Genomic DNA, 26,803 nt, shown 5'->3' on the forward strand with positions numbered 1-26,803 from the left:
ATTCAGAGAAAAGTAAACAGACACAACATAGAACAGCTTGACTCAGTCCACTGGCCCCAGAGACGTAAATGTGGGCTCTGGGTACTTGGCCGAGGATTAAGTGTTGCTACCCAAACTGGTCTGCCTGCCTCGGGCACATCCCGGCAACCCTTTTATCCCCAAACCTCTCAAGCTTTTTGCTTTCCCAGTTCTCCACCTGAAGTTTCTCCTTTGTTTATTTCTGGGGAAAGGTAACCTGGAATGCGGGTTGGTGGTGGGGTGGGTAGAGCCCTCCTATTAACTTGCTGTGTCCTTGGGCAAATCATTCACTCTCTCTGGAGCTCAGTGCCCTATCCACAAAATGAGTAAGATGGGCTGCTCATTTATAGCTTGCCTGCTGTCTACTTTGAGGTGGGGAAGTCAGACTAACTGCATGCTTGGGTCCCTTTAAATTTCAGGACTTTACTTCCTAATGTAGAAAAGTAGCTTGACCTCAGGTGTCAAGGGCAGGAAACAGATCTGCAAAGTAACGAGACTTTCTGTAAGCATGCCTTTGTGGAAGGGTGGGCCACTGCAGGTCTCCTGGCTAGCAACAGGAGGAGAAAACTGTAGATTATGTGGGTGTCCCTTCAATTCACTTTCTGAGTTGACATGCAGGGAAGGAAGGGATTATGACATCAGCCCAGGTGCCAAAAGAGGAGAATTCTAGACCCACGTCCTCTCAAAATGTCCTACCTTACTACCCACAATAGGTTCCGGTTGAAGAAGGAAGCACTTTTTTAAGGAGGCATCTTTTGGAAATGGCAGGTAGGTGAAAACAGGAAAAAGCTCGCGTAAAATGTGTGCTCTGTTTAGAGGTCTTCTCCTGTAAAATTTGAAAGAGACAAAAGCAATTCAGCTGGGCAAGCCAGCTTCTATCTCCATGACTAACAGGGAGCTAAGCAAGGGTGGGAAAACTGTGGGCGGTGGGTAAACAGGGAAAAATATCAGGACAGTATCTTAAGTATTAGGTTCATGAATAACAGTCATGCCAAATCAATTAATTGTGACATGCACACGTACACACATAACTCCACAGCCAATAATTTGTACATGTGGGTGGGGTGTTTATAAAATCCAGCTAAAACAACATATAGAGGAAGGAAAGAAACGGTCCATTCATTCTATCTTGGAAAAGAGACTGAAGTAACTAACAGCAGGCCAGGCAGGAGAACAGAAGGGAGGAGGAGGAGGCAAAAATCATGAACTTTCTTCTAAGGCGGTATGGCATGCAATGGGAAGCCTAACTAGTTAAACCAGAGTATTCGATCAGGCAAATAAATGGCAAATTTTAAAAAAGACAGAAGCACTGAGAAATTATCTAACAAAAAGACCAAAAAAGCAATTTTAATTCTCTTTTGGAATGGTTCTAGATGGAAACTGGCTTTCCTTCTTTTTTTCTGGAGAGCAACCTTCACCCCAAAAATGGTCCATGTTTTCTTTTTATTTATTTATTTTAGAGAGAGTGAGCGTGACCGGGGGAGGGGCAGAGGGAGAAGAGCAGACTCCCTGGATGAACACAGAACCTGATGGGAGGCTCAATCTCATGACCCTGAGATCATGACCTGAGCCAAAATCAAGAGTTGGACGCTTAACCGACTGAGCCACCCACACGCCCTGACCATGTCTTCTACAGGACACAGGGAGGAAGAGGGAGACAGACCTGGGTTTCAATCCTGGCTGGGTGACCTTAAGCAAGGTACTTAACCTCTCTGATTCCCACTTTTCTGATCTGAAAAATGACAATGATAATTCCTACTTCCTACAGCTATTATGAGCATCACCAGTGAGAAACAGACACTGACCACTAAGGCACACAGCCTGGCACAAACAAGTGCCAGGAAATGAAGTTTCCCTTCTATTCTTCATGCTTTCTCTTTAGCCCTCAACACTCAGGATGCATTTTGCACAAACACAAATGTTAAACATGTCCTCAGAAATAAATTATGATGCTATCAGGCAATCTCAGTGTCCACTTATGGTGACAGCCCTCTTGAGACACCTCTTCAACTCATGGCTGATTTTTCAACAGTGAGGTCCTACCATTTGACTTGAAGAGTGCCTACCCAGTGCAAGGCAGGGGAGGGTCTCAGTGGTAGCTAGTATTGTTCTCACACTTGGTCTGCCCGGTTTCTACCACATGCAGGCTAAGTGCCCTTTTCCACACTCACCATGGATAAGGAAATGGGAACCACCGTTCGGGAAAGCAGCGCCACCACTTGCTGAAAAACGCTTCGCTGAAGCCTTCCGTTACCTCAGGGTACTGGCACAGGAAATGCTGAAACTCTTCTGACAACAAGAGCTGTCCCGTCTTGGCAAGGCAGAAAACAAAAGCAAGACAAAAACCAACACAGGATTCCCTCTCAGGAATGTCACAGAGCCTGATGCTTGCAAGCCATTAAACAGATAACCTATCAGTGGGAGAATCAGGCTTCTTGCTCACCTTGATCACCAGAGGATGAAGTCTCTCAAATTTCTTCGGGGTATCTTCCAGGAGCATTACCTTGAGGGGTAATTTCTGGGCACAGCCAGTGCAGTTGGCAGGGATGGGGTCTGACTCATTCTGCTCACAGTTGTTTGTCCACCAAGGGTCAAAGTCTGTGAGAGGAAGGGATATGGAGAAGGCAGATACAGAACACAGCGGGTAAACCCTCAGCCTCAGCAATGAAAGTAAAAAGGAAAGATACAATGATTTTTAAAAGCTGACAATGATCAGCACTGGTGACCTCCGAAAAGGTACATATGAAATAAGTACACCCTCTGAGGAGGGTGTAGAGGGCACAGGGGATAGGGGTGGGCAGGAGAGGTATGTTCTTCTGTATATTCTTCTACACTTCATGGAAAGTATTTTTTAATATGTATAAGTATCTCCTAAGTCAAATCAACTACGTCAACCAGTTGGAGAAGATATTCAGCAACCTGGGGATGGAGATAGAGCTGTCCCACTGTTTTCTAACCCGTGACCCAGACGTCTGAAAGTCTACAGCACATGGGGGAGGGGCGGGCAGAAAGGGTGGTCCCACCACCAGTGATGAGCCCCACTGTGTGTTGTCTCCAAGTGGAGGCCAGGATGACTCTGGGAAAGAGGGGCGGGAAAAGATGGAGAGGAGATAGGACTTCTCATGGGCCCATCTCTGGTGTAAAGTGAATTGCATGTGCCCACTAAGTGCTCTGTGGGGCACCTGGGTGGCACAGTTGGTTAAGCTTGGGACTCTTGGTTTTGGCTCAGATCATGATCTCGGGGTCATAGGATCAGGCCCAGATGGGCTCTGAGCTCAGCGGGAGTCTGCCTGAGATATTCTCTCTCGCTCTGCTCCTGCCCCCTGCACCCCGCTTTTGGGCTCTCTCCCTCCCAAATAAATAAATCTTAAACAAACAAACAAAAAAAGAGTGCTCTGTCCCAGCTCAGAAGTGGGTAGGGCCCACTAACCATGGTGTCTACCCCCCAGGGCTGCAGGTTGGTCAGCAAGGGAAGAATGGCCGACCAGTCCCTGATGTGAGTGCTAGTTGCCTCGCCATCCCCCTTCTCTCGCAGGTCCTCTGCTGAAGAGTTGGCTCGCTCTCTGGATGCAGCCCTTCTCAGTTTCCCTCTGTTCCTTCCCTCTGACACCATTCTGTTTCTAATGTTATTGCATTATTTCTTGTTTGCTTTCTGTTCCACTCTGGGTTTCATCTGTGTTCTCTGAGATATGTGCTTATGATAAACTCTAATTTGGATCCAAAATTTTCACAGATGGTTTCTGATTAAAACCCAGTGGAAACCAAATCGGGAGAAAGCCTAGAACAAAAGACAAACAGACCACCAAATGTGGCTGAAATTAAGTCAATTCTCTGAACCAATCAACACACTTGGAAACTGACTCCTAACCACAAAACATTTGCTGCAGTTGACAGCAAGTGCCTTTTCCTTCTTTTCTTAAGGCAACAGTAGTGGGGCGGAGGAAATCCCCACCAGGGAAGGACTGCATTTGTTCTTAGCTTGTCTCCTGAGCACCCTCCAAATGCCCTCCATCTCTTGCAGACAGAACCTGTTTCCTTGAGGCAGCTGCCACCTCCCCTCCTCACGTGCCTCAGTTGTGGGCAGACTGCCAGCCAGGGGACCCTCTGCTGCCTCCTTATCCTGCCAGGGGCCTCCAGGGACAGCCAGGAATCCTCCTGTGGCACCCCGAGGCTGCGAAGTTATGCCTTTTTCTTCTGGGATTTTTTTTTTTTTTTTTTTTTTTTTGAGATAGAAGGGGGTAGAGAGAGATCATGAATGGGAGGCGGGGGCAGAGGGAGAGGGAAAGAATCTTAAGCAGGCTCCATGCCCAGCACAGAACCCGATGCAGGGCTCAATCTCACGACCCTGAGATCATGGCCTGAGCCAAAATTGAGAGTCGGACGCCTAACCAACTGAGCCACCAAGGCGCCCCTCTTCTGGGATATTTTCAAATGTTCCTAATTAGAGGTCAAATACGATTACTTCTTGCCCAAATACAAGCACTTTGGGTAATGGACATACAATGAGGCATAAGTAATCATAACAGTATGTTACAATTATATAGTATTTCAGTTTCCAAAGTCCTTGTGAGGGAGTTCTATGGAAGGAAGGGGAAAGGACATCGACGTGCTAAATGCCAGGCCCTGGGCTGGTCATGTTCACATGCTCTGTCATTTACTTTTTACTATATGATTATTGAGGAGGCAGCGCTCTTCTCCCATTACAGATGGGCAAGCGGAGAGTGAGGGGCGAGAGCAGTAACCAAGGCACCAGAGTGTGGTGGGAAGAGCACAGAGCGGGTGGCAGTAGAAACGAAAAGTAGGATGGCTGTGAGGAGGGCTTCCAGGGCGTGAAGCACTTCTGACTCTGAGCAAAACAAGAAACCGGCAAAGGCCTTTGGGTAGTGGTTTCCAATGCTTTAGGAAGGTTATTCTGGGCTGTGACTAGACTGTCCGAGAAGAGAGAGGCTGGGAAGAGGAAGACTGGGTTGTACTTTGTTTTTGTCCTTTTTTGGGGGGCGGGGGTTGTACCATGATGAGAGGTGACATATAATGAGAGGTAAACTGAGGCAGTGACGGCACAACCTACAGATTTAAAGAATGCTGTGTGCTGAGATTGCCCAAGCACGCCTCGCCTAAGGGGACCCGGACACAGTGGATGCTGGAGACCTGCAGATTGATCATGACATGTTCCTGCAGGCATGTGTCCTATTCCAACTGAGTCAGTTAATTATGGCAATTTCTCCAGGAGGTAAGAGTCAAGTGTCAGGAGAAGGGGGCATCTTAATGTATACAAAGGTGCTTTAAGGGCTAGGGGCTAGCAGTGAGCGGTTCTGAACCTAAGAGCACAGAGAGATCATTTTAGCTGTGATTTATTGAATTTCGGTTTTATTCTGAGCTTTAGACACTCCTGGGATTTCCAGGTAGAGGTGCCCTGAAAAGGAGGCGGAGGAAGAAAACCCTGGGAAGGAAAAATCAGGAAAGAGAAAGAGAGACTAGAGTACTACCCAGAGGATTCAGTGAGGTGGCAGAATGTAAGGTACACACATCTAGACACATGAACACCAATGACCCCTTCCTCTCCTAGCTAGTCACTGCAAAACTGAAATGGAAATGGCCTCATTCATTACTAGCAGGAAGCTTCACAAGAAAGGTAGAACTATAGAATTTGACTGGAGGACATAAAATAAGACTTGAATAAATAAACATATCATACCGTGATCCTGGATGGGAAGACTAAATATTAAAAAGAGACCAAGTCTACCCAAAGATAAAGTGAGCAGAACTTGGAGAGTCTCCCATCAGAGTTCCTACTGGTGAAGGTAGGGGTGCGGTGGGGCTGTGACAATCTCCTTCTGAAGTTTATCTAGAAGAGGAAATGTGTGAGAACAGCAACAGGCAATAATCCACCCCCTGCCCAAATTAACTCTGGAAATAATTTCAGGGCCAGAGGCATCCTTGGTTATAACAAATGACTTACAAAGTCTGGTCGCTGCTTCAAATCTATGGAGGACACGCCCCCTCGGGCCCAGATACCATTGGACAATACAGGAAGAGCCTATGTCACAGACCCTGGGCAGATGGTGGACCTGAGGACCCTCACCCCTGACTGCTCACGGGTCACTGGACGGCTCGAGCTCTTTACAATGCTGGGCGTGAAGAGGGAAGGACCGGAGGGAAAGGGCATTATTCTGCTGTCTCTGTGTAGATAAAACATTAACAAAAAACCTCAGCTTCACTGAGATTTAATTCCTAGACCATAAAATTCATTCATTTAAAGTGTACAATTCAGGGGCACCTGGGTGGCTCAGTCGGTTAAGCGGCTGACTCTTGATTTCGATCTCAGGGTCCTGGGATCGAGCCCCCAGCCCCGAGACAGGCTCCGTGCTCAGAGCGGAGTGTGCTTGATTCTCCCTCTCCCTCCGCACCTCCCCCCGCCACTCATGCACTCTCTCAAATTAATAAATCTTTAAAAAATAAACTGTGTAATTCAGTGGCTTTTAGTGTATTCACAGAATTGTAGTAACTATCGCTATTATCCAATTTTAAAACATTTTCATCACCCTAAAAAGAAACCCTATACCTATTAGACACTTTTCCCATTCTAACCCCTCTCCTGCCAGCCCTAAGCAACCACTAATCTTTCAGTCTCCATGGATTTGCCTATTCTGGTATTTCAAATAAATGGAATTGTGCAATATACGGTCATTTGTGTCTGGCTTCTTTAATTTAGCCTAATGTTTTCAAGGTTCATCCATGTTACAGTGCTTATCAGTTGACTTTCCTTTCTATTGCCAAGTAATATTCATTATGTGGATATACTACGTTTTGTTTATTCATTCATATGTTGCTGGACATTTCTACTTTGGGGCTATCATGGACAATGCTCCTATGAATATTTGCATACAAGTGTTTGTGTGGACATGTGTTTTCAATTCTTCTGTGTACATACCTAGGAGTGGAATGACTAGGTCATTTGGTAACTCTGTGTTTAATTTTCTGAGCAACTGCCAAACTGTTTTCCAAAGCAGCTGCACTATTTTACGTTCTTGTCATCTGCCTATCTTTCTTGGAGGAATGTCTATTCAAATCTTTTGCCTATTTTTAATTGGGCTATTTGTCTATTATTGAACTTTAAGAAAATAAATTCTTGAAAAAATAATGAGGCACTTGCTCTTCTAGGAGTAAGAACACAGTAGCATTCTATAAAGCTACTGTAATTAAGAGTACAGTCGATCCTCACTATGTACAGATTCCCATCTGTGAATCTGCCTACTCCCTGAAGTTTATTTGTAACCCCAATCAATTCTTGTGGTGCTTTTGCAGTCATCCCCAGCCATGCAGAGTGCCAAAGCCTAGCTGAGGTGAAGAAGGTGACACTTGGCCTTTTTGTTTCACCTCTCAAACTGTAAACGACTGTCCTTTGCACCATCTATTTGGTGCTACACTTTTTTATATTTTTATTGGTGATTTTGCTGTTTAGAGTGGCTCCCAAGGAGGTTACACATTTGTGGGGACAGCGGTATATGGGAACTCTCTGTACTTTCTGCTTAATTTTGTTGTGAACCCAAAACTGCTCAACAAATAGTTTGTTAATTAAAAAAATGGCCTCCGAGCACAGTGCTAAAGTTCTAGCATTCCTTTTTTTTTTTTTAAGATTTATTATTATTTATTATGACAGAGAGAGACACAGCGAGAAAGGGAACACAAGCAGGGGGAGTGGGAGAGGGAGAAGCAGGCTTCCCGCCGAGCAGGGAGCCCGATGCAGGGCTCGATCCCAGGACCCCGGGATCATTATCTGAGCTGAAGGCAGACGCTTAACCATCTGAGCCACCCAGGCACCTCCCCCCATATATGTTGTTAATGAAAGTATACATTGCTAAAAGTTTATGAAGACAATTTGGGTAGTATTTATTAAAATTTAAAATGTGCCTGCCCTTTGACCCAGCTGTTCTAAGAATCTCTTAAAGAAATAATAGTACATGTATATAAAGGTATGTATATCTGAATGTCCCAGGTGCATTTTTTTATAATAGCAAAAAAAAAGGACCAAAAAAAACCTCCCTAGAAACTTATATTATGGAATATTCACAGAATGGAAGAGTATAAAATCTGGAAACGTATATATACTGGGTTGAACAGGGTCCCCCCCAAAATTCAAGTCCTTCTGGAATGTGAGAACATAAAAACAATTGGAAATAGGGTCTTTGCAGATGCAACTAATTAAGATGAAGTCACACTGAAGTAAGGTGGGCCTTAAATCTACTCTAAATGGTATCCCTATATGAAGATGAGAGGACCACACAAAGACACACAGAGGAAAAATGGCCATGTCAAGATGGGCACAGAGATGGGGTTAATTTACCACAGCTAGGGAATACCATGGATTGCTGGCAACCACCAAAAGCTGGAAGAGGCAAACAAGAATCTTCCCTGGAGGGAATAGAGCCTTACTAACATCTTGATTTTGGCCTTCAAGCCTACAGAACTGTGAGAGGATGAATTTCTGATCGTATTAAGCCACCCAACCTGTGGTACTAGACGGAAGTATGTACATAAACCCTTCTTCTGTGTGCGTGTACCAAAATATATTTACATATGTTAAGTATATCTATCTGTATAGCCATGGAAAAATTCAGAAGTATGTTTATCAAATTATAAACAATGGTTGGTTGGGTGGAGGAGTTAGAGGAACTGAGATAAGTTTTTTTCCTTTTTTTTTTTAAGATTTTATTTATTTATTTGACAGAGAGAGACACAGCAAGAGAGGGAACACAAGCAGTGAGAGAGGGAGAAGCAGGCTTCCCGCGGAGCAGGGAGCCCGATGCGGGGCTTGATCGCAGGACCCTGGGATCATGATCTGAGCCAAAGGCAGATGCTTAACGACTGAGCCACCCAGGTGCCCCGAGAAGTTTCTTAATCAAAACTGTATTTTTAAAAATAAAAATCTTATACCTCTTTATTGTGTCTCTGTATGTGTCTTAATGTATTTTCCAAATAAAAATGTCATTGGAGACCATGAAAACTTAAGCTGAGAATATCAACTACAAAATGTAGAGTTCAGTCACCTTAGAAGGCAGGCCTCTGGAGAGGTACCTGACAGGGGCAGAGACACTGGCCAGGCTGGCGGCCAGCAAAGAAAGAAGGGAAATGATGAGGAAAAATGGATCACTGGAATGGGGTAGCCTATGCCATCCATCTGAATTAGGGGAGCCAAACTTCAAGAGGGAGAGCTACTTTTGATCTCTCTACAGCCTTGAGATCACTAAGTGGATGAAGAATGTGTTTATATTCTGGTGGGAAAGGACTGAGGAATGGCCAGGTAGTAATTGTCTTCCTCCCCTTCCCATAAAGTCCCCAACAACAAAAGAATTACCCAGACTGCCTACTTGGCCTCCATCTACTTGAAAAGGCTTCATCTGATGTGTTCTCTATACAACTGGCTGGAACCATCATACCACAAAGTGAGCAACCTGGAAAATAGCCAAGAGCACACAGCAGGGCGCCTGGGTGGCTCAGTTGGTTAAGCGACTGCCTTCGGCTCAGGTCATGATCCTGGAGTCCCGGGATCGAGTCCCACATCGGGCTCCCTGCTCAGCGGGGAGTCTGCTTCTCCCTCTGCCCCTCCCCCCTCTCATGTGCTCTCTCTCTCTCATTCTCTCTCTCAAATAAATAAAATCTTTAAAAAAAAAAAAAAAAAGAAGAGCACACAGCAGATCATCCCATGCCATTCTGTACACAGGTCTTCTTCAGCCGCCTTACATGCTGCGTCTCACTTCTTTCCAGTCCTCTCTTTCTATCCCCTCCCTGTAGCACCAGACAGAAAGGCCTGTGGAAGCTGGATAGTCACTTCCTAACTTTCTTTTATTTTTTTTAAGATTTTATTTATTTATTTGAGAGAGAATGAGACAGAGAGCACGAGAGGGAAGAGGGTCAGAGGGAGAAGCAGACTCCCCGCCGAGCAGGGAGCCCGATGCGGGACTCGATCCCGGGACTCCAGGACCATGACCTGAGCCGAAGGCAGTCGCTCAACCAACTGAGCCACCCAGGCACCCTCCTAACTTTCTTTTAAAGTCTAAGGTTTCTTTATTCCAAATAGCCTCCTTATATTAGCTATTTTTTTTTAAGATTTTATTTACTTATTTGAGAGAGAGAGAGAACATGAGAGAGAAAGAGAGAGATCACGAGCAGGGGGTGGGGTAGAGGGAGAAGTAGACTCCCTGCTGAGCAGGGAACCTGATGCAGGACCGATCCCAGGACCCCGGTATCATGACCTGAGCTGAAGGCAAATGCTTAACTGACCGAGCCACCCAGGCACCCTATACCAGCTAGTCTATATTTTAAAAAGGTATGACAGAGAAGTGAAATCCTACATGTTACACACACACACACACACACACACACACACACACACACACACAGAGGAATATTACTCAGTCACAAAAAAGAATGAGATCTTGCCATTTGTGACAACACAGATGAACACAGAAGATATGTTATGCTAAGTGAAATAAATCAGGCAAATATGAATACTGTATGATTTCACTTACATGTGGAATCTAAAAAACAAAACAAAAAAAGCAGCAAGAGACCCATAAATACAGAGAACAAACTGATGGTTGCCAGAGGGAAGGGGGGTGAGGAGGGATGGGCAAAATGGGTGAAGGGGCCTGGGAGGCACAGGCTTTCAGTTATGCAATGAATGAGTCACAGAGATGAAAGGTACAGCCTAGGGAATGCAGTCAGTGGTACTGTAACAGCACACTGTATGGTGAGAGATGGTAGCTACCCTTGTGGGGAGAGCAGCATGACATACAGACTTGTCTCATTACTGTGCTGCCCACCTAAAACTAGGGTAATATTGTGTGTCGACTACACTTCAATTTAAAAACATGGTTTCTAACTGTGAGACTTTAGAATAGTCAATCCCCTGGCACACCAGTCTCATCTTTGAAATGGACATAAAAATGGCAACCACTCTGATTGCTGTGACTACTGAGGAAATACACGGCCCAGTACATGGCACAGGGCCTGATATCCAGTAAGTGCTTGACACAGTTGCTATTATCACCTCAAATTTTATCTGCAAATAAAAGAATAGGACATTTCCTGAGGTCCGAGCATTTCATCTTTGGGCACTGGCCTAGACTCTGATTAGGTCCTTAGTTCTAAGTCCACGAATGATCTACTATTCTCAAAACTCCTTGATGTTGCTGGATCTACTTCAACCTTCCCTTGAAAGTTCACAGATACATGAAGTTCCAGTTATGCAGTACAGATCAAGAGATACATTTTCTCATTGTAGATGGGAACTATTCCAGGCCTCCTCAGTATAAATGGGTGTCACAGTTAAAAATTATAGATGCCTAGGGGTGCCTGGCTGGCTCAGTCAGTACAGCGTGTGACTCAGGGTTGTGGGTTTGAGCCCTATGTTGCATGTAGAGATTACTTAAAAATAAAATTAAAAAAAAAAATTACAGATGCCTGAAGTAAACAAAGTAATTGGGCCTAACATGAGGGAGCCTGGCTTGGCTGAGGGCAGAAACCGCAGGCAGTATGTGTGGTGTGATGGAAAGAACACTAGACTAGAGTTAAGAAACAAAGGTTCAAGTGCCAGTTTGGTATTTTTAGCTGGGTAAGCAAGTTACTTCACTTCTCCTGCCCTCCATTTCCTCTTTATAAAATGGGGCTATGCATTAGATCAACACTAAAGTTCCTTTTTAGCTCTAAGACTCAGTGATGCCATGGAAGGGTGAAAGCCAAGAGTATGGCTGGTAAGATCAAAGTGGGTATAAAGATAGGAGGCTGGGGGGGAAACAAGAACTAAGAATGTGATTGCAAAGGGAAAACTATGGGTTAATAAGATAAAGGACTTAATCAAATAACAAGTCAAATATTACCCATAAAGGTGCAGACCAGGAAGATGAGCTGGGCTGAATGCCTAGGAAAAGACCAGATCGGGAAAATTCTAAAGGGCCAAGAGCTTGGCTTATCTTTGGATCTGTAGTACCAGCTGCAAAACCTTGTTCTAGGCACTAGGGAGCTGAGAGCTGAGAGTGAAGAACTCCAAAATCAAGTATTTTTTTCCCCCAAAATCAAACTTAAAGCTAGAGTCTTCAGGCATACTATGAGGCTACACACTACTCCCAGCAGAAGCTAAGAGATCAGACTCTGAGGATAGGATGCCTGGGTTCAAATCCTGATCCTATGACTCACTAGCCTTGGGACCTTGGGCAAGTGACCTAATGTCACTGTACCTCGGCGTCTCCATCTTTAAAACAGGCATAAAACCAGAACTTACCTCACTGGGATATTGTGAAGATTAAATGAGACAATATATGGAAAACCCTTTGAACAGGGCCTGGCAATCCGCTAAGTACTAAGTAAGTGTCAGCTTATTTATTTTCTGCTGCAGAGTGGGAGGTTGACGTGAGTCACTAGAGAGTCACTTCGTTCTTCTCATCAAGAGGATTCAGGAGCAGGGTTTCCTATCCAAGGCTAGAACCTAGAAAAAGACCCCCACTTCTGTTGCCTTTTGTTCCCTGGGTGGAGTCAAGAGGAAAAAGTACCAGAGGTCAGGTGGAAACGTAGCACCATTGGTGGCAGTGCCTCAGGTACATCAGCACTGCTCCCACATTTGCCCTTGGTCATTCCCAAGGTGCTGGGGCGGGGGTGGGGGGGGAGGCGGGGACGGGTGACAGGTTAGACAGGCCAGCCCCAATATACTTGTGGGCTTTCCTTCAGGGAGCTGAATCTGCCATGCCATTTCTCTCTACATTTACTTTAAAGGTATCACTAAGTTGGGGCGCCTGGGTGGCTCAGTCGTTAGAGTCCTGGGATCCAGCCCCGCGTTGGGCTCCCTGCTCAGCAGGAAGCCTGCTTCTCCCTCTTCCATTCCCCCTGCTTGTGCTCCCTCTCTCACTGTCTCTGTCAAAGAAATTTTTAAAAATCTTAAAAAAAAAAAAAAGTATCACTAAGTAATTCTGAATAAAAGGCAGCTGTCTTTTTGGTACGACGACATTAGGAACGATAACTTACATTTTTTCCTTTTCTAGCCCTCTTATGGGCCCAGCAGTTCCTATTTCTTGTACCTAATTCTCCCCAATATGTTTCCATTTACCCCTTATAATATTATGCATTCTAAAGTTTCCTTCCAAATGCTATGCAATACGCTGTTCGTTTTACATGGCCACAGCTTCCCAGAATGATCACACACAGGAAAATATGGTGCATCAATATCCACATTTACAAGTAAAAGCAGCACTTTAATAGAGTCAACAACATTAGAGAGCTAAAACCACACCCTTTCAATGCTCTCTCTTTACAACTGAGCTCCAAGGACTCATTTTATTTCCATCTGCAAGGCAAAATATTCATTTGGAGTGGACCCAATAGTTAGGCTTGTGGATGAGATGCTATGGTTTCTTGAATTACTAGACTCTGACTTAGAGAATAAGCAATCATGGTCCAACGACGCTCACTTCTTAATTCAATAGCCTGTGGAAATTTTCCTTACAGGATGGGGAGAAAAAAAGTAACTGCCATCAACTTGGTGTTAAACACTGCATCTCTGTGAGCCAAAGAACAGAAGATACCCTGAGGGAGGCAGTGACAGGAAGAAGGGAAAGGAGGCTAATGCATGTGAGGACGCAGTACAGGCTGGCCTGATTGACAAGTTTCTCTGGATCTTTCCCCCGTGTACTCTGGACCTTCCTGACAGGGATGTTGGAAATGTCACTTTTTTTTTTTTTTTTTACCTTTGTTGATGACATTTCAAAAACAACCCTCTCAATAAATCTGGAATTAAAAACTTTCTATATATGAGCTAATTAAAGAAAAAACCTCACAAGGCTTTTTGTTTTATAATGGTCCCTTCCTCTGATTTTAGTATAATTTTGGAAATCTTTCCATAATTTCCTCCCTCAAGTGTACAAAAATAGCTTTCAAAGGAGACTCAATCCAAGTCATTTTTATGACTGATTAGGTCTTGGCTTAAAGAGGAGCATTATAAAGTGTAGTTTCCACTAGGAAATTTTTGCTGAAAGCAACACTGAAGAGAAAACATACTTCCTGAACAGTTATGCTGGAACCTAAAGGTTTCAGGACATGATTACATAAAAAGTTCTGAAATCCATCTGTGAAATTAATTTACATATTCCTTCATATGGGCAAGTAAGATTACCACCACCAAATAACAAAATCCCCTCCGTTGTTTCTCAAAAAGTAAATTTCAAGTCTTATCATGTTATGTTAATCTCAGAAGGCAAGTCCTCAAATGATGCGTCAAACTAGAAATTCCTGTGGCGCCACTGATGCACCGTTACTAAGTTTAAATGCTTTTTAAATTCAACTTACTAGCAAAACTGTATACTTAGGAGCACTAAATAAGCACACTGTGAGACAGAGAGAAAAAACTAAACTAAAAGACCGTGACAAACTGGGACAAAAACCTAGTCCAACAGGCAAGGACTATTAAAGGATCTGGTTAAAAGCAAGCTGGACTCAGATGCTTTCAGGAAATCAAGAGCTATTTATTAAAATGCTTATTATGGATAGGGAGCACAGAGGAGAAAAGGGTAGAATAATACACATTCAGATCCTTGCTAAAAACAAAAACACTCCTCTCTACCATGTGTGCTTTGGCACTGGGAGGGGGTTTGAATATGCCTCCCCCAGAAGTGTTTTTCTGGCAAGTTTCTTAATCTCTCTGAGCCTCAGTTTCTCAATCTGCAAAACAGGGACAATAAAACCCATCAGTCCCCACAGAATTAAATGAGACGAAATAGGGAAAGTGTTTCTCATTATATGTCAATACATGTTATTTCCTCTCCCATCATATACTGTCAAGAGAGCTGTATCTCCGAAGTAGTAAAATGAAGCATTCTACCTGGAAAGGGTCTGTCTTCATCACCCCCATGCAGAGGAACTCCCTTATTTTCTGGCATATACTTCTTGGTAATGGGCAAGGACATCAGCCGGATGTGATGAATGAGTGAGCGCCAGGTGTGAGCTCCAGAAAGCACCGGTTCAGGTGGTAATGGGCTGAAAGGTTGAATCACAAAGTAGGCAGTGAGCAAGATTAATCCCAGGGTTACAAGGACCTACAAGGAAAGACAGGGAAAGGATTAATAATTGTCCCAGCAAACAAAATACTTTAATGCCAAGAAAAAACCCCACCTCTTCTATTATTTCCAATGTGCCTTAGGAACTAATCCATTTTCATAAACAAGCCATTTACATTCACTTCTTTTTTTTTAAATTTTATTTATTTATTTATTTATTAATTATTATTATTATTATTATTTTTTAAAGATTTTATTTATTTATTTGACAGAGAGAGACAGCTAGAGCAGGAACACAAGCAGGGGGAGTGGGAGAGGGAGAAGCAGGCTCCCCGCTGAGCAGGGAGCCCGACGTGGGACTCGGTCCCAGGACCCTGGGATCATGACCTGAGCCGAAAGCAGACGCTTAACGACTGAGCCACCCAGGCGCCCTATTTTTTTTTTTTTTTACATTCACTTCTGAAAACACTGAAAGTTTGAGAACTATGAGGACTGCAAGGCTCACCAAGCTTCTATCATACGACCTGGGGCTATTAAAAATTATACACAAATACAGTTTAAAATAAACACAAATACAGTTTAACTATAAATATATAGCTTTTCATCTAGGATATTTAACAAAACAGTCAAATTTCCTAGTAACACACAGTAACGAGAGCAAAGGCCAATTTATTCACAGAAAAACTAAGGTTTAGTGGTAGAATCAGGGGCCAGTAGTTTTTGGGGAGCAAGTTGAAAAGTTTATGCTCTGTAAGGTATCTCCACATCAGAACACATTTTTACCTTATACATAGCTATGAGGAGAGGGTACTGGGGTGGCCCCCTCTGAGGTTCATTCTTTTCCAGCAGCTGTCGGATAAATTTTTCAATTGCCTTCTCTGACATGCCACACTGATGGCCCGTTTGTCTCACCAAATCAACAGTCTCTGAAAGTTTGTCATAAATGCTGAACTCACTGGTGGCTAGATCCATGTCTTCCAATACAAAATCCCTGGGAGAAAGAAAATAAATGTAAAAAGGACAGTTTCTTTCAAGTACTTCCTCCTCAAAGCTCCTTCCTTTAGAACAGTGCTTCCTGACCATCTGTTGGGCAGGACCAGCTTTGTGTTTTTCCTAATCCACCGCAGGCCAATGTTTTTGTAAAACAAAATCTATGTCTAGACAATGTCAAGTTAGTGCTACACAGCTTTTAGGTGTTCCTTAATTGTGGGCTGGTAACAAACGGTTTACAGACCCGCACTGGTTCCCAAACACTTTGAGGAGCACTAGTCTAGAGCACAAACAAATCCCTAATGGGACTCTGAAACACTAATACCAAAATGATTTCTGAAACTAATCACAAGAGGTCTGCTACTGGTAATTTACTTAAAAAAAAAAGAAACACAATATGGAGTGTTGTTGATGTTATTTCTTTGCATTTACATCAGATACCCCTTTTAGCAACATAAGAGGAGGAACTAATCACTGAAAGCAAGATATACTGTAGGGAACACGCCAATACACTCTGTTATTGGCAGAGCAAGAATTTCAAGCAACACAAAAACCATGGCACTGGGACTCTTCAGACCTTGTAGGCTGCAGTCCTCAAGCTTTTCCGCAAATACGATTTAAGACAATAAAGAGCCTTTTATTTGTATTTTACATACTTAAAAGACCTAAGGATCTTTGATTTCAAAATTCAGTTTTTCTCATAGTTACTTCAAAGCCAAATTGTTTCACAGTGGCCACAGAATAAAGAGTAAAAACTAAAGTAGTGAAGTAGAATAAAAAATGCAGTTAAATTTAAATTTAGAGTTCTTGTGCTACAAAACAGTATTCTCCTTCACTTACAGAAGAAAAAATAGTGCTTGGGATTTATGTTCTCTTCTATTGGTCTTTTTTCCCTTAAATGTAGAGGTCCTCTTATCTCACATACCTCATCCCCAAAGGGCTTCTAACCCCAAAAAGCACTGACAGGGTACAATTCTATTTTTTCAGTAAGGAGATGCTGCCACCTGTAGAGCAGAGGACAACAGTCCTGGAGCTCAGCAGAGAAAAGCAGGCCCACAGTGCCACCAGCCAGCGAGCACCTCAGCCTATCTCCCCTTCCAGCAGCGCCTCCGGAGGACTGTTTGGTCCTCTTTATGACTATTAACCCTTTAGTTCACTAGTTTTGAAGTGTGCCTACACACTAGAATCACCTAGAGAGTTTTTAATGAACGCTCATACCAGGGCCTCAACCCAAACCAATTAAATCAGAACCAGACTTCTAATGGTGAATTAATAGGCAGGGAATCTAGACTTTAAGGAATTGGCTGGGGGAGGGGAGAAACCCCCCACACCTAATGAGGCTAAATCCCTTCCCCAAAGTCTTTGCTCTTGCTCAGTGTGTTTTTTATAGGCCATCTAGCCTTTCATTTCAAGGTTCAGATAAAAGGACGGGTAAACTCTATTTAACAATGTGTATTTTCAACCAATGGTGCTGGGACAACTAGATATCCACATGCAAAAGAATGAAGTAGGACCCTTCCTCCTACCATACACAAAAATTAACTCAAAACGGATCAAAGACATAAACTTAAGAACTAAAACTATAAACCCTTAGAAGAAAACAGGGGACAAATCTTCCTGACACTGGATTAGGCAATGGTTTCTTAGATATGGCACCAAAAGCATAAGCAGCAAAAGAAAAACTAAATTGGACTACATTAAAATTTAACAATTTTTGTACTGTAAATGCTACCTTTTAGGAAAGTGAAAATGACAACCCACAGAATGGTAGAACATATCTGCAAACCATATATCTGATGAAAGATTGATATTCAGAGTACATAAAGAATTATTATAACCAATAATAAAAAGATGGCCCAATTTTAAAATGGGGAAAGGATGTGAATAGACATTTCTCCAAAGATGATACACAAATGGCCAATAAATTCATGAAAAAATGTTCAACATCATTAGCTATCAGGGAAATACAAATCAAAACCACAACGACACACCACTTCACAACCACTGGAAAGGCTCTAATAAAAAAATAAGATAATAAGGGGGCAAAGATAGTGAGCACCTAGAACCCTTGTACATTGCTGCTGAGAATATAATACGGTGCAGCTGCTTTGGAAAAGTTTGACAGTTTCTCAAGAATTTAAACCCAGTTATCATATGATCCAGTAATTCCACTTGTAAGTATGAACCCAAGAGAATGTAAAACGTATTTCCACACAAACTTGTACACAAATATCCAAGCAGCATTATTCATAATAGCTCCAAAATAGAAGCAATCCAAATGTCCATGAACTACTGAATGGATGGATAAAATGTGGTATATCCATACAATGAAATATTATTGGACAATAAAAAAGTAAAATATTGATCCATGCTACAACACAGGTGAACCTTGAAAATATTATGCTAAGGAAGAAGACAGTCACAAAAGATCACATAAGACTGCATTAATAAAATGCAAAAAGTCAAGAATAGAGGCAATCTATAGAGACAGGAAGTAGATTAATCAGTGGTTATCCAGGGGAGGGAGAGGAGAAGAATGAAGAGTGGCTGTTAGTAGATACAGGGTTTCTTTCTAGAGTGACAAAAATGTTCTAAACTTAAATTGTAGTGATAGTCACACAACTTTGCAAATATACTAAAAATGCACACTGAATTACACATTTCAAATGGGTAAATTTTATGGTATATAAATTAAAGCTCCATAAAGACGTTTTTAAAATGTATATTTATAGAATTTGAACATACGCCTGTTGTAGCATTTATTATACTACACTGCTATGATCTGGCTAAGTCACTTGGTCTGTTTCCTTATCCAAAAAATAAAAGGACTGAACTAGGAGGTTTGCAAAGTTCCCTCTAGCTCCAAAATTTTAAGAGTAGATGAAGACTTCAGGAGGTAGAAAAACTCAGTTCATTAGAAATTAAAGACTTGTATGTATTCCTCTATTACCACTTCCTGTTATGCCATCCTATATGCCAGGCACTGTGCTAAGTACTCTAGAAACGTTATCTTAGTAAATCATCACAGCAATCCCAGAAAGTAGGTGTGACTTTTTTTATTAAGTTTTTAATTTTAATTCCAGTATAGTTAACATACAGTGTTCTACCAGTTTCAGGTGTACATTATAATGATTCAACAATTGTATACATTACTCAGTGCTCATCATGGTTAAGTGTACTCTTAAGCCCCTTCACCTATTTCCCCCATCCCCCCACCAACCTCCCCTCTGGCAACCATCAGTTTGTTCTCTATAGCCAAGAGTCTGTTTCTTGGTTTGTCTCTCTTTGCTTTCGTTTTGCCAAAAGGTAGGTGTGATTAATCCCATTTCACAGATATTGAAATTAAGGCTCAGAAAGTTTCCATAACTTGCTGGGATGTGAAGTCAAGTGTGCCTGACTTCAGGATTGATGCTTTTAACCTTTATGCATGCTGCCTCCCTTACCAAGTATTTTCCTATTCTGAGCTGGCAGTGCGGAAACCACACCACCATGTCCCTCAATTATCACAACTTAGTGGCTGAGAACTGGAAAAGTGATCAACTACAATGATTCCTGGAAAAAGAATAAAGCAGTAACTTATTACAATATTTTTCACATCGTGATTTTGTGAATAGTGATTCCAGAGATAGCATTTTTCTGTTGAAATTAACAGACATTCTATAAGCAAGCAAGGATAATGTTCAAACTACAATTACCCAACAATATCCAGTCAAAATCCATTAAAATTCAGTAAAGGACCAGAAAAGAGAGCAGTCAGAATTCTAGAAAAAATTCCAGTAAAAAATTTGAAACTGTTGGAAGGTGGGGCACATGTAGGTATCCCTCAGGCAGCAGATAACATCACATTATCGTGAACTGTGAAGGGAACAGAAGTGCAAGTGAGGAGAACTACCTACCATCGTAAACCTCTGCCTACTTTTAATACACATAAACATCTCATCAAACCCCCAGTTTGTACTGCAAAAACAAGAGGGTTTTTTTTTTTATAATTCAAGTATACAATGGTATTATGATACTGAATATATTTCTGCAAACTGTACACCCTTCTTGAGATTCTGGCACATTTCCCAAATCACTGGAAGGGTCATTATTAATAATTACATAAAGTTTCTAAGAGCATATAGGAATCTTTATAATAAGTCCTCCTTTTGGCTTTGGTTAGACCAGTGGTCCTCAACTGGGGGTGATTCAGGACAGGGGACATTTGGAAAGTCTGGAGACATTTTTGATGGTCACACTGGAGGGGTATGGCATCTAGTAGATAAGATGTTAATAAACCACACAAAAAATATCCCTTTGGGTTGGGATTTCATACTAGCAAAGCAGCTCCCTTGCTGTGATCTGAAAGTCAGCCCTCAACACAAGGATTTATATTAAAAAAAAAAAAAAATCTTGTCCCTTAAAAAAAAAAAATCAAACACAAAGTCACGACTAAGCATCAAGCACAAGGGGACTGAGTGAAATCAGCTGAGCCTTGATGGCAATTCCTTTACCTCCAGAAAGAAAGAAGATCCAACTCTGGCAGGAATGAGCTTTGCCACAGAGGGAAGTTCCAAAGAGTGAGCTTGACTTCTAACAGTGGCTTATACCTGCGAGGGCACAGGCAAGGTCACTAGCAGAATTATGAAAATCAAGGTATCATGCACCACCCTGGACATAATGAATTGCTAGAACCTCTGGGAGTGGGATCCAGGTGCAGAAGTATTCAAACTTTTCCCTGTTGAGTAAAGGCACACCCCCAATTAGGAGACACTGCTCTAGAATAGCAGTTCTCAAGTAGGAATGAGTTTGCTCCCCAGGAGACGTTTGGCAATGTCTGGAGTCATTTTAGATTGTCACAACTGGAGGGGCACCACTAGCATCTAGTGGGTAAAGACTAAACATCCTACAAGGACAGCCCCCCCCCCCCAAAACAAAGAACTGTCCCACTCAAACTGCTAAGAGTGCTAAGGTTAAGAAATTCTGCTTTCAAGGGAGGCTGGGGTGGAGGTGAGGGGGGAGGTAAGCCAGGAGGCTGTTCACTTCTGAAGGAGCATCTCAGGAATAGAAGGAAGCCACTGACAGCTCCGATGAGATGTTCTCCACAATTCCTTCTGGGTCTCAGTCTAGGAAAAAAACAGGACAGAGGCATAGTTGATCGAATGACTCTGATACAACTGATCAACAAAAATGTTGAAAGCAGAAAACAGGTTAAGAGGTCACACTGAATGTAAACTTCTGCTTTGCCCTGTCTGATACAGAATTCTTTCATGGTTATAAATATGTCCTAAACACTGATTTGACATCACCCTGGAGGTTCTCAGTTTTCCAAACTAAACAGCTGTGCCAAGTTAGGCAACTCTGAGATGCCATATTGATGCATCTAGCTAAAACATGAAAGGGGAAGCCCTAATCCTCAAAAGTGGGGACAATATCCCGAGTAATATCAAATTTTCTTTTTCTGGTACTAGGTTCTTTAGTATTATGCTAGCTATGCAGTATGATAATCCATTCCTTAGTGTTATGAACAAATTCCATTCTATTTTATCCAGTGATTCCCATTAACTGAAGATGTTCTACTAAAATGAAAAAAACGCAGCCTTTGGGTTGTAATAAAAACCGCTAAGAAAAAATAAACATATTTAAAGGAAAAATAGTTGATGAACATTAAAACAATAGGACTTAAAAGAGCAGGAATTTAAAAATGTAGAAGTGCTCAAAATTTACAGCTAAGGGAATTCTACTTTTTTGTAGTTTTAGCATCACTTGACTAAGTCCTCTTTCTGGACATCTTTGTCCATTGAAACTTGGTGAGTCTGATACTTTCTTCGCTCACTGAAAATATGCCTCCTCCACTTTTTCCAACCGCTTATTTTGAAAAATTTCAAGCCTCCAGACAAACGGAACTACTACAATAAACACTTGTATATCCTTCCCTTAGATTGATTGTTAACGTTTGGCCAAATTTGCTTTACCTGTCTCCTCTCTGCTTTTGCCAGAACCATTTAAAAATCAGTTGTGACACATCATGAAATCACTTCTAAATATTTCAGCATGCATCTCCTCAGAATAAGGACACTGCTCTACTTAATCATAAGCAAAAATTATCATACCTACTAAAATAACTCGCTAAGATTACCTAATATCCACTCCATAGTCAAATTTCTGTTAAAAAAACGCCCTATAGTTTTTTAGAAACGCAGGATCCAATCAATAGTCACACATCACAACTAGCTGTCAATTCTCTTTGGTCTATTTAAATCTAGAACAGATCCTGGCGGTTTTTTTTTTTTTTTTTTTTTTGTCCTTTATGGTATTAACATATTTGAAGCAGTAACCCCCACATTTTAAAACTTATTTTTACCTGGTCTTATCCTCACCTTTTCTAGTTTCTACCATTAAAACAACAACAAACCCTTCCTCCCTAGAATTCCAGTGCTCATGTTCACCCTCCCTTCATAGCCAAGCTCCTTAAAAAAAAAAAAAAAAAAAAAAAGGCATCACTTCACCTTTTTTCTCAGGTCTCCATTTGTTTATTAACCTCTTGAAATTGTATTTCTGCCCCGCTCACACCGATATTGCTCTCACTCAGGCCACCAATAGCTCTCTACATGCCAAGTCCAAAGGATGTTTTCTCAACTATCACCTTACCTGACCTCTCCGCAAAAGCTGCTGTTGCTATTCATTTTCTCCCTCAAGTGCTCTCAAACCTTGGCATAATTCTCTTTTCTCAGAGACTATACCCCTGAATGTCGGTATTCATCACATTTGTCCTTGATCTTCTCATTCCCTCCGTGGCTTTAACCACCATCTATTAGTGATTCCCAAATCTCTTCTCCAGTCTACAACTTTCCAGAACTCCAAACCCATCCATCTGTCTATCTACCAGACACCCCGGCCAGAATTTCTTACTGTCCCCTATATGTAATGTGTCCATAACTGACGATTTTCCCCCTGCAACCCATTTCTCCTACCATATTCTGCTTTGTAATTACTGGAAACACCAGGTCTCCAAATTAAAAACCTCTCTTCCTTCTTCCTCAAACACACCAATGAACCAATCACTAAATCCTCAGTTCCACCCCCTGTATAGTTCCCACATTCATCATCTCCTCTTTAGCTCTACATAATGGCAGTTAAGGCCCTCAACATCTCTCCCATGGACCATCACAAAGATATAATTAATCTCTATACTTCCAGTCCTCCTTCTCCTCTCCAATCCATCCTCTACGCTCTCCACAAATTTTTCTGAAACACAAATTGGTTCACGTTGCTCATCTCTTTAAAGCAACTTCTTTGAGGGGCTCCTAGGTGGCACAGTTGGTTAAGTGTCCGACTCTTGATTTTGCCTTAGGTCATTTCCTCAGGGTTGTGAGATCAAGACCTGCGGCCTAGTGTGGAGCCTGCTTAAGATTCTCTCTCCCTCTCAAATAAATAAACATATAAATAAATAAAATAAAGCAACTTCCTTGAATCTCCATGCCCTGATGTGGAACAAGGTAGACAGTGGGTTAAGAAGGCAACGGAGTCGGAAAAAGCTGGACAATTATTTGATCTTCCATCTACTATGTAGCCATGAGATACTACTTAATCTAAGCCGCAGAGTTTTCATTATTTTATAAAATGGGGATGATTGTGTCTTTCTAACACTGTTGTTCAGGGATTACAAGATGATGAATGTAAAACATGTGTCCCGGTACCCAAATTTAATACTTAATAATTGTTGTAAGATGAAGTCCAAATTACTTATTAGCATGGCCCTTTATGACCTGGTCACTGCTTACCTGTTCAGTCTCATCTCCCATTCCTTCCTCACATGCTTCACTGACATACCATTTCATATCTTTTTGCTTTTGTACAAATAATTTCCTCTGCCTACAAGTCTAGCTCCCATGCTTTTCAAATGAGTGAACTCCTTATTCCAGCCTTGATGTTTGTCCTTTGAACCTTAAACACAACTCGATCACTCTGTATTATACTATACCTATTGCCATGTCGCCTCACACTAAATTGTTTCTTGTGTTAAAAAGAAAATCACAGGCCCCAAATGGTGTCTCTTAGGTTAAGTCAGTAAACCAAGACTTAACACCTAACCTAACTACAGTTTCAAATCCCTTAGAACTTTAACCAGTCAACATGGAATTTCTGGTCAGCGCTAGAAAATTTACTGATAGAACTCATCCCATTCCCCTTAGGAGAGTGACCTTGCCTAATTAAAAAAAAAAAAAAAAGCCTTTGTTCTACTCTCTCTACCTTTTTTTTTTAAGATTTTAATTTATTTGTTATTATTTTTTTAGGTTTATTTATTTATTTGACAGAGAGAGGACAAGCAAGGGGAGCGGGAGCAGGCTCCCCGTGAAGCATGGGGCCTGATGCGGGGCTTGATCCCAGGACCCTGGGATCATGACCTGAGCAGAAGGCAGCCGCTTAAATGACTGAGACACCCAGATGCTCCCTATTTATTTTTGGAGGAGGGGAGAGCGGGAGAAGGAGAATCTCAAGCAGACTCCCTGCTGAGTGTAGAACCCAACGCAGGGATCAATCTCACAACCCTGAGATCATGACCTGAGCCAAAATCAAGAGTTGGACACTTACCCGGTTAAGGCACCCAGGCGCCCCTCTCTCTACCTTTAAAAACCTTTCCTTTTCTGTAGCCCTTAGGAGCTCCCCTCTACTTGCTAGACTGGGAATGCTGCCTAATGAATGAATTGATTAATAAAGCCAATTATATCTTTAAAATTTACTCATTTGAATTTCTGTTACTTAACACTTGAAACCAAAGATAAATGGAGAAAATACCAGAAGAAACTAAAAACAGGCATGGAAATTCACCTCAGGGACATGGAACCTGATCAATGTCTACTAAGCAAATTTATAGAAAGGACCTAAAGTGATCATTCTTTTCCCAAACTAATTTACCTAACGCTTTATTCATTTTAACTTTTATTCTTACTCTTAAAAATATATCAACCTAAGAAGAATTTAGATGAGCAGATTAGGAACCTCCCATTTAGACAATCTGTGGTGGTGTAGGGCAGCTATAGAGGAACAGGGATTCAAACTGGGTCTTGAAAGTTGTTTTGGTCCAAAGCAGAAAGGCCTACCTGGGCAAACAGGATTACTCTTTGGTATGCAAGTTGGACTATGTGAACTTCAGTCAAACCTTCAATGTAGCAAAGTTGCATTTGGGTTGTTCTTTAGAAAAGAAATTGTGATAAACTCAAATATACATTTTTATTAAGGGAGAAATGCCCATAGAGGATTCCACCATGGGAAAACCAAATGGCAACCAGAAAAAGTCAGAATAATAAGTATCTGGGAGTAGTTTCTACTATAAAGTGATGACTGAATATTTTAAATGTACTCGTGAATACCAAGGCTATGCAGGCTCTTAAACAGGAAAAGGTGTTAAAAAATAAATAAATACAATAAAAATTAAAAAAATAAAAATAAAAAAACAGGAAAAGGTGTGACAGCAGGATTAATGGTCTTAAGACACTATGGAACACAAGGCAGGCGATTTTTGTACTAGAAAGTGATTACAAACAAGTTCATCGGGTCAATAAACCAAGTCATCAACTTTCTGAAATCTTAGATGCTACGGTTATCACATACCAAGTCCACACTTAAAAAAAAAAATTCTTGACAATTACTAGAAAAAGATGTTGGCGGAAGCGGGAAATCTACTCCCAATATACAAAAAAAATTAGAAATCCGTCAAAAGGGCAGTGAAATCTAGACTTCGCTGGCGCCAATCGTGTTGTGGACACTGCCGTGACGCCTGCGAAACAGGTTCAAGCAAGGTCAACCTCGCTTTGCTCGGCCCCACGGAGCCAAGGAAAGAAAAGAGGTCTTAAGGGAGTCGATCCTGGCGGGGGGGCGAAGGGGGAAGTTGCCGGGGATACAGCCTGCGAAACACCTGAGGCTCAGGAAAAGCGTTTGCGCAGGGGCAAGGGGCTGCTCGAGGATGTCACAGACGGGCGCGGCGGCGAGGCTGTCGCAGCGCGGCCTCCCCCCCTCCCGGCCTCGGGCCCCAGTCACTCACATGCGGGGCCCGCGCCCTCTCGGGCTCCTCCCGCCTCGGGGACAACAGCCGCCGGGCAAGGAGGGTAAGCCGACAACTTCCTGCTTCCGGGCGCGCAACCCGGAAGCAACTCCCACGCCACAGGAGAGGCCGCGCGCCCTAGGGTAGCTCCTTCTTCACGCCCCGCGCTTCCGTCAGAAACAGAACCCGCGACGTTGCCGCGCGCGCAGGCGTGCGAGCAACTCCCGCGAGATCTGGAGAGCACGGGTTCTTGCTCCCCCTGGCGTCAGGTTCTTCCTGTTCGGTCCAGTTCAGTCCATGCCAGGGTCTGTCCTCTGGCTACGCTTAAGGCGGGCTTCGCAGCTGGGCTGATCCATTCAACAAGCTTTTACTGAGCCCCCTACTACGTGGCGGGCGGCGTGTTAGGCATTAAGGGATGGGAGGGGAAGGGCTAGGTAATGGAGGGCTTGCCCTTAAAACCTCTGGGGGCTCGTCTAAAAGAAAGACAAGCAAGCGTTTTGGTTTCCCGGCTAGCGGACCAAGGGTAGTTGGTACAGAACAAACGTCATTGTAATGCATTTGCATTGCGGTTTCACCACACCCCCTTCCCCCTTTCCCCCCTCCACCCCCCCCACCCCGTGGGAGAAAGTGGCCTTGACAGTGCCGGTAGGAACCATGTAGGGGCAAAAGTTCTCCCTCCACACGGGTAGGAGTCTCCAAACGGTCCGATGCAACCTCCATTAAAGACCAC

General features: G+C 42.6%; 1 protein-coding gene across 7 annotated transcripts in view; it reads right to left on the minus strand.

The window, feature by feature from the left end:
* Nucleotides 1-26,803, minus strand: part of CUNH6orf89 (chromosome unknown C6orf89 homolog) — a 44,000-nt gene that overhangs the window by 10,718 nt on the left and 6,479 nt on the right. The window contains exons 1-9 of one of the 7 annotated variants that reach the window (XM_028120478.2): nt 26,074-26,188; nt 25,133-25,223; nt 21,072-21,154; nt 20,543-20,638; nt 15,843-16,050; nt 14,885-15,098; nt 2,462-2,616; nt 2,190-2,329; nt 715-844 (exon numbers count right to left, since the gene is read on the minus strand). In XM_028120478.2, the coding sequence (XP_027976279.1) occupies nt 715-844; nt 2,190-2,329; nt 2,462-2,616; nt 14,885-15,098; nt 15,843-16,050; nt 20,543-20,638; nt 21,072-21,154; nt 25,133-25,213 (1,107 nt within the window). In that variant the 5' untranslated portion in view covers nt 25,214-25,223; nt 26,074-26,188. Of the gene's footprint in view, nt 1-714; nt 845-2,189; nt 2,330-2,461; nt 2,617-14,884; nt 15,099-15,842; nt 16,051-20,542; nt 20,639-21,071; nt 21,155-25,132; nt 25,224-26,073; nt 26,189-26,803 lie in introns of those variants that run through there. The other 6 variants (XM_028120484.2, XM_028120479.1, XM_028120480.2 and 3 more) reach the window with 6 other exon arrangements.

The sequence above is a fragment of the Eumetopias jubatus genome, unplaced genomic scaffold (assembly GCF_037043125.1).
Source record: "Eumetopias jubatus isolate StellerSeaLion01/CBP00866 unplaced genomic scaffold, mEumJub1_p1.0 scaffold_6, whole genome shotgun sequence".
In the NCBI taxonomy this organism is placed as follows: Eukaryota; Metazoa; Chordata; class Mammalia; order Carnivora; family Otariidae; genus Eumetopias; species Eumetopias jubatus.